A 7,640-nucleotide genomic window follows, 5' to 3' on the forward strand; every position below is an offset into this window, starting at 1 on the left:
GAAGCAAGTCTCACTGGTCATGGAGGGTCTTCGAAGGGGGCTGGGCGGCCCTGCCCACCCTCTAGTGTGGGGATGTGACTCCCGATGGTGGCTCTGAGACTGGGAGAGGAACTGGGAACCCTGCTCAGGAGGGAGCTTTGGCTGTTGAAAAAATGCATTCATCCAAGTTTTTACTGTGGATTTGAGAGAAGGACCAAATCAGTGTATGCCGAGTAGGGGAAGCCCTGCTTGGCGGCTCTAATAATGGGGGCTCTTGGTGGGGGCCGCTGGATTTGGAAATGCAGGGGTTTTTTTTGTTTTTGTTTGTTTGGTTTTTTTTTTTGCAGTATGTGGGCCTCTCATTGCTGTGGCCTCTCCTGTTGCAGAGCACAGGCTCCGGACGCGCAGGCTCAGTGGCCATGGCTCACGGGCCCAGCTGCTCCGCGGCATGTGGGATCTTCCCGGACCGGGGCACGAACCCGTGTCCCCTGCATCGGCAGGCGGACTCTCAACCACTGCGCCACCAGGGAAGCCCAGGAAATGAAGTTTTAAGAAGGCTCTGAACTGCTGTGCTCTGACAGGGGCTGGCCCCTGCGCTGCTTCCCCGCAGGCGTGGAGCCTCTCCTACATGAGCTGGCTGGGCTTCGTGCTGCTGCTCTGGGCCTGTGTCACCTGGAGGTCCCGGAGCCACCGCCACCTGGCCCTGCGAAGCTCACCCTTCCTGGTTGGCTACACCAGCCCCCTGGCCCTCTTGAGCTTCGTGCTGGGCCTCCGAGCGTCCCAGGAGGAGCTGTTTCCAGGGGTCCCGGGCTGGTTCCTCACCGACCTGTACCTCAAACCCTACCTGCAGCCGTGTCTCCACCTGGGTGCAAAGGTAGGGCTCTGGGGTGGGGATGGGGCCCGGGGATTTTCCATTTCAGAAAAGATCGCAGCACAGGGCTAGGGACTGTGGGACACGGGGGCCTCCCAGGCAGGGCCTGGGGCTTGCTGAACCTGGGGGCCTCGGTTCAGCGCCCAGCTCTGGGGGACCCTGTGCGTCTTTGTCTTCACTCCAGGCTTCAAAGTCCTCCTCTGCAAGGTGCGGGGTGTGGGCAGCATGAGCGCCTCCACTCCGACCCCCGTTATCTCCAAAGGATGCGGGTGATGTGAGCCCAGGGGCACCAGGCCGCAGAGGGCCACGTCCCAGCCGTCCCCCGCTGCCCCCTTCCACCCAGCCGCTGTGGCTCATTCACCCCAGACGACAGGGCTCTGAAAGAAACAGAAGCCCGTTTGCAGTCCTAGCCCCTGTGGTCAGGGTGGAAAGTCGCGTTCGTTTCCTGGGGAGGCCGCGGGTGAGCCATAAACGTAGCCTTGTTTCCGCTGTAGAGTCTCTGTGCATCGGTATTCGGGCTGTCGCTGAGGCTGCAGGTCTTGGAGAGGTGGAGGTCAGCAGAGGCCAAGGAAGAAGCTTGGAGGAGGACCCTGGGGAAGCGAGCGGTGAGGACCCTGGACGGCCGGCCTCCTGCCCCTTTGCAGGACATTTATGTGCATATTTTGAAGTTAACCATTTCCCCCCGGGAATCCCAGAATCTTAGGGCAAAGTGAGGGAGCCCCCAGGCCCTTGCTCCTGGCCTGCTTTCAGCTGGCCCACCATTAACTCTCAAAGGACACACAGCTAGTGGTCCCAGATGACCTGGGTCACGCCCAGAGATGCAGAGCAGGGCGCAAGGACAGCCCATCGTCCAGGGGGCTGCCCGGCGTCAGGGGAGGGCTCTTCCATGTTGGGCTTTGACCTTCAAGGGTTTGGCTCTAGAACTCTCTGGCCCCAGGGAGGGTATGTGTCACAACCCCCATCCTGAGAAGAGCCATCACCCTGGGTGGTAGGCGTCTTTGGAAGAAGCTCTCTGACCCCTCATGGTTCAAGGGTCCAGGATCCCAGCCCTGGGCCCATACCTCCCCAGCGGCTGGGCAGGGCTGGAAGGTAGCGGGGCGTCTCCAGCTGGCCTCTGATGCCTGTAGCCCCCTTGCTCCTCCCTCCCCGAGGAGTTTGGCCTGCAGGCTGTGCCAGCTCCTGTCGGAAGGGAACAGTGGAGAAACCCCAAAGAAGCGGACACTGTGGCTGCTGCCCCAGAAATCAGCACCGTCGTTAGGAGCTGGGGAGGAACTAGGAGAGGGCAAGAGAGCCAGAACTGGGGGGCCTGGCCCTGGCTGCCCGCCCGCGCCTCTCGCCTACATAGGGTCCTGCAGCGTCCTGGTGGGCATTCTGGGCTCCATCCTCAAGGATCTCCGAGTCAAGTACCCGATCTGCGCCCGCGCCAGCATGTTATTCGCCCTCAGCTTCGCCGGCAACGTGGTGTCATACAAGGTCGTCTACGTCCTCCTCTTCCTGTCCTGGGTGGCCTGGGACCAGGTGGATCCCGGTGGGACCCCAAGCCCCCAGCCCCTGTCCCACGTCCCCATCCCCCGGCCCCGCCCCAGGTTGGCCCCACCTCCTGCCTTCTGACTCCGGGACCCGCCTGGTGGCCCTGCCGTGCGGGATTGCCTCTGGCCGGCGCTGTTGCCATCATCTGGCTGCGATGCTCACAGGCTTCACACCCGCTGTCGCTCAGCTAGGACTCTGACCTGGGCACCCATTACATTCATCAGTGAGGCCACGCAGCCGGACGCATCAACCTTTGCTCTAGATACGCGAGCGGTTCCGACACACAGGTGGAGAGAGAGAGCGCGTGGACGGGAGACTCGGACAGAGGGAGAGATCGATTTCCAATACCTCCCAGATCGCTCAAGAGACAGACAAAACTCCCAATGCAACAGCTTCCCACCTCTCCGGGAGGACCCCTTTTCTTTGCTTTTCTGCAGGAAACTTAACGAAAGGCCTGCACCCCCTGACTTAACTTCGGTGTCTCATTAAAACTTGCCTAGACCCTCGTATGTGAACGAGCTTGGGCTCCAGCCAGCAAGGATTTCTGCTGGAAAAAATGACTTTGCACGGGGAGTTGTTCCTTGCCAGCTGCCCCTTGGCGCTTCTGGTTTCGGCCGCCCCCGCCCTGTCTGTCTCTCTAATCCCCATAGCGCCATTCATCAGGAACTGTGTCTAGATCGCAGATACACTATAACTCATGGAGAAGGATCCTGAAGTACTTTGGGATGGTCGTGGTGTCTTATTCCATGGTGGTCCTTACTGCCGTCTACACTTTCCAGTTTCAAGTTGTTGCTGGATTTTTCAAGGAAACCTTGAAGAACGGTAAGAATCTGGATCCTGAGGCTGGTGGGTGGTCACTCCTGCAGTTTGATTTGCTAAAAGGGCCCAGTTCTGCCAGGATTCATGGCTTCTGGGATCAGCAGTGGGGATGTGGTATCAGATGGAAGGCAGCCCCACGGTTTCCTGGGTGGGAACTTGCAGAGGAGATAGAACAGTCAGTCCCCAAAGGGGCTATTAGGAAGGCCCCGTGGGAGCCTGAGCAGGTGCGACGTCTCAGACCTTGGGCTGATGTGCAGGGAGAGCGTTTTTCTAGTTGGTTCTGTGCTCTCTGGGCATCTCTGCAAAGCTCCTCCAGGTCTGGGGAGATGCCTCTTCCAGCTCCGAGATTCCAGGTCAGAGCTCCGAGTCCAGGGAGAGGGGACCCATCAAGACTTTGCTGCTAGCTCACCCCTGCTCTGTCGGGGTCCCAGGCCTGTGGACTTGAAACCCCAGGTGTTCCCAGCCCCACCTTGGGGTCTCACGAGACTCAGACAGACCCCCACGCTCAGCTCGCAGTCTGAGTTTTAGCCGCGGGTCTGAGTTTCCGCCAAGAGCACACGTGCTAGATGGTCCCCTGAGAGCACTGGGCTTCCGCCGGTCACCTGAGCCCACCTGCCAAAGAACCCCCGTGGCCCAGAGCTGCCCCACCTACACCTGGGAGTGTGCTGGCAGAACTATCTAGGGCCAGTATCCTGTTTTCTCCATCCTGAATCCCCTCAGGGCGCACCGTCAGGGTGGGAGCGGGGACGGGGGGCTGCAGTGACTGTCAGCTTGATGGCCCCAATATCCTTTGTTTCCTGGTGCAGCAGGCGGAATTCTTTGTCCACAGAGCCTCCCCCCGGTCACAGATTCGACCAGCGTTTGGGAGGCAGTTCATGACTAATTTTGTCCCAGGGCCCTGGGAAGTCTCCTTCCTAGATCGGGTGAAGATTCTGTGGATAGGCCAGGCCCTGCCGATAAAGTTCTCTGGATCATCTGGGTTACTAGTTTCTCATAATCCAGGAGAAGTTTTGCCTTGTTGCTTCTCCCCCCTACCCAGAGTCACACTATCACAAGGACTGTATGTGGGGCTGCGCGCATAGCCATCACAAACGCTCTCCCGGGCGCCTCCCTGTCAGATATCACTTGCTTATCAAGAGAAAGGGCAGCTGGGGCTTCTCAAGAAAGGCGTCTTTGTCAGGCAGGACCTAGGGCAGGGCTGCCTCTCGACCTTCGGGGCTCTCTCCCCTCTAATCCGTTCCAGGTTACACGATGTGGGCCTGGAGCCATTCCACGCGGCTGAGCTGTTTGCTGAGATCCTGCTGCCTGCTGCCTGCTGCCCTCCCGCTGGCATGCATCCTTCAATGTCATTTCTTTAATGAAGACTTTCTGAAGCCCACCAGCCTGTATAATAGCCCCGTTAAATGGAAGGGCACATCTGACAGGTACTGCTGTTCCTGGGGCGGCTTTTGGAGATTCTGCTAATGGCTCAGAGCTGGGCTCTGCGCAGGGGGCGGGAGGAGGTCTGCTTTCCCTGCTCTGAGTCGTCCATCTGTAGGTGTTCTTTTGACGCTGGTGGGGAAAGTTGGACCCCGCGTGTCTCTAGAAGGTCTGCGCACGGGACGGGGGCCTTTCCTCTGTTGCCAGGGGCCTCCGGGGCAGGAGTGTGGCGCTTTGTTTCTGCTGAGACTCTCGCGAGAGTCAGAGAGCTGCTCCAGGGCGGTGCAGTCTGCTCATCGGTTGTTCTGCAGGCCTGAAGGTCCGTTGTATCTTCGATTTTACCGTTCTGTCCTCTAACTAAATTAAGACATTGGCTGTGAAACTTGGCTTTTAAAGGTTTCCTAATTTTTAGACCGAGTCACTAATAGGATAGAATATTTTGCAGAATTCTTATTTTATTTATTTATTTATTTTGCGGTACGCGGGCCTCTCACCGTTGCGGCCTCTCCCGTCGCGGAGCACAGGCTCCGGACGCGCAGGCTCAGCCGCCACGGCTCACGGGCCCAGCCGCTCCGCGGCATGCGGGATCCTCCCGGACCGGGGCACGAACCCGCGTCCCCTGCATCGGCAGGCGGACTCTCAACCGCTGCGCCACCAGGGAAGCCCCAGAATTCGTATTTTAGAAGGTGGTGCATCACCAGAGGACTTCCCCTTCTTCCTAAGAAAAATTAGGCAGGAGGCCGTGGCCTTCTCAAGGCCCGAATCTGTTTTTCGGATCAAACTCCACCACGCTCCTAACACGTTTCGCGAAAAAGTGCACAAAATACCACGGCTTGCTTCTTGTTTTCCCCAGGGGTTGTAAAATATTCTCTTTTGTCAACATCACGTGGTTTGTTTTTGGTTTTTACTCGACTTTGTTCGTATCCGGGGTGGGATGTGAAAGCTTTAAAGGAGCAGGTAGGGTGCTGGGAGCCTGTTGGTCCCCGGGGCGGGGGGGAGAGGCTGGGAGGCCCCAGCCGGGAGCAGCGCGCTCTTTTCCCTCCATGACCCCATCCCTGAAATTATGTATAATATCGAATGGATGCCTGCTGTGGAGGGAGGAGAAAACTTGGGGAGAAACGTTCTCTTTTGAGACCACCTGGGCCCCCCTGGGTCAACTGGGATGGTGTGACGGGGTGAAGGCTTTCGGAGGCGGCTGACGATGTTTGGGGACTGGGTTGCCATGGTAACATGATAAGAGCAACAGACCCCGCTGTGCTTCCAACATAAGCACCCTGTGATCTGTCTCCCCCAGCAACAGGAAGGAAACCGACATGCATCTTCTGCCAGCCGTGTGAGGGCCTCTTTACAATTCCTCCTGCGAGGCGTGCTCTCCCGAGGGAGCGCCCCGCTTCGGGTGCACCAGCCAACCACCCCGGGTGTTGATCTCAATCTTTAAAAAAGACTCCAGCAGAGAATGAATGCCCATCCCTAGGGGACTGACTCAGCAAATGATGGTGTGTCTCCGCCTCTCGGGAGGCTCTGAGACTCTGCTGATAAGGAGGGCCACGGGGGCAGCCCCACGTGTGCTCATATGAAGTAGGCTTCAAGATAGATGGCCAAGTGGTGAAAGCAAGGGGCAGAACACTATATGTAGAACGCGCTATCATTTGTCCAAGGAAAAGAGACCTGCACACGTGCTTATACATACAAAGCATACCTGTGGAAGAATGCAGAAGAAATCTGTCCTGGTGCTTGCCTGGGGGAGGGAGACAGAGGTGGGAAGGAGAGTTACTTTTCACCGTGTACCCTTTCGTGCCCTTTGAATTATTTTTAACTACGTGCGTGCTTTGTCCAGTGAATACAATAAATGAGTAACCTATTAAAAATTTATTAGAGAGTTTGCTGTTTAAATAAATCCAGTGAGAAAGGAATCCTTTTATAAACAGAGAACTCTCTCTCTCTCCCTCCCTCTCTCCCTCTGTCTCTCTCTCTCTGTGTCTCTTTCAGGCTTAAGGTTATATACCTTGGAAACTTCAGAAGAGGTAAGAACTAAAGAGTGAGAGGAAATGCGTTCTTCTCCAGAAATTGATTTCTGGTGTCAACTGTGCCTCGAGAAAAGCGTAAACGTGATTCCCAACAGTACAGGTCAAACAGAACTTTTTTCGTAACGGCCAAGTCCTTGATTCTGTCCCCTACCCGTGTCTCCTTGTGGCATGGACCCATTTCACTTACGGGCTTTGATAAAACAGGCTCACGAGTTGGTACTCATTCTCCTCTGTTTGCGTGCCTTGGAGTACCCCGCCTTTGCTTTTCAGACTGCGACCAGCCGGGGAAGAGGAGACATGCCAACGAAGCCAGCAGTTCCAACTGGAAAGCGGAGAAATCTGGAAGGCCGGGGAGGAAGGCGTCAGCAGGTTGGAGATACCGCTTCCCAAGAGGCCCTGCCTGTCGCTGCTCAGGGCTGCTCTCCAGGGTTGCCAAGAATCCGGGGCCATCCAGGCAAACGGTTGATTCATTAAAACAATAACCCACCCAGACTGTCGACCTGGTTCCCTGATTCAACACAGCCTCGGCGTGCTGTCTTCGCTTTTCATTTTGGGGACCAAGCCAAGTGTCCCAGGCGTGGGGGGCTGGGATGTCACCCCCCTGCCATCCGCCTGCTCGCTCCTGCCCGATTTCATTCCCGTGCCCAAGGGGGAGCCGGTTCACATCAGGTGGACCTGCAAATTCGGACAGCAGCTGGGCTGATGGCTGCCACTTTACTTTCACGAACACATGTATATGTATGACTGATTCACGTTGTTATAAAGCAGAAACGCACACACCATTGTAAAGCAGTTATACTCCAATAAAGGTGTAAAACAAAACCAAACAAAACAAGACCACAGTGTGAGAGTTACAAGTGACCCAGGTCCCCCGCGTCTGTTTCGCTTACTTGGGGAACCAACTGCTTACAAGCGATTGGGGACCGTGCCTGCTTTTGATTCAGCTTGTGGTTTGGATAGAACTAAGAAACGGCGGTCAGGTGGGGGGCGCTTAG

At 56.7% G+C, this 7,640-nt stretch overlaps 1 protein-coding gene across 2 annotated transcripts; it reads left to right on the forward strand.

Annotated features, from left to right (window-relative positions):
* The first annotated feature begins 2,653 nt into the window (after positions 1-2,653).
* LOC116740651 (piezo-type mechanosensitive ion channel component 1-like) lies at positions 2,654-7,414 on the forward strand. 2 transcript variants are annotated; one of them, XM_032606443.1, is made up of 3 exons: positions 2,654-3,202; positions 4,443-4,623; positions 6,916-7,414. In XM_032606443.1, the coding sequence occupies exons 1-3, from the start codon at positions 3,106-3,108 to the stop codon at positions 7,109-7,111; spliced, it is 474 nt and encodes a 157-aa protein (XP_032462334.1). In that variant the 5' UTR covers positions 2,654-3,105; the 3' UTR covers positions 7,112-7,414. The 2 variants fall into 2 exon arrangements, with proteins under 2 accessions (XP_032462334.1, XP_032462336.1); XM_032606445.1 differs by lacking the exon at positions 6,916-7,414 and adding an exon at positions 6,608-6,685.
* The last annotated feature ends 226 nt before the right edge of the window (positions 7,415-7,640 follow it).

Source organism: Phocoena sinus, chromosome 15 (genome assembly GCF_008692025.1).
Source record: "Phocoena sinus isolate mPhoSin1 chromosome 15, mPhoSin1.pri, whole genome shotgun sequence".
NCBI lineage: Eukaryota > Metazoa > Chordata > Mammalia > Artiodactyla > Phocoenidae > Phocoena > Phocoena sinus.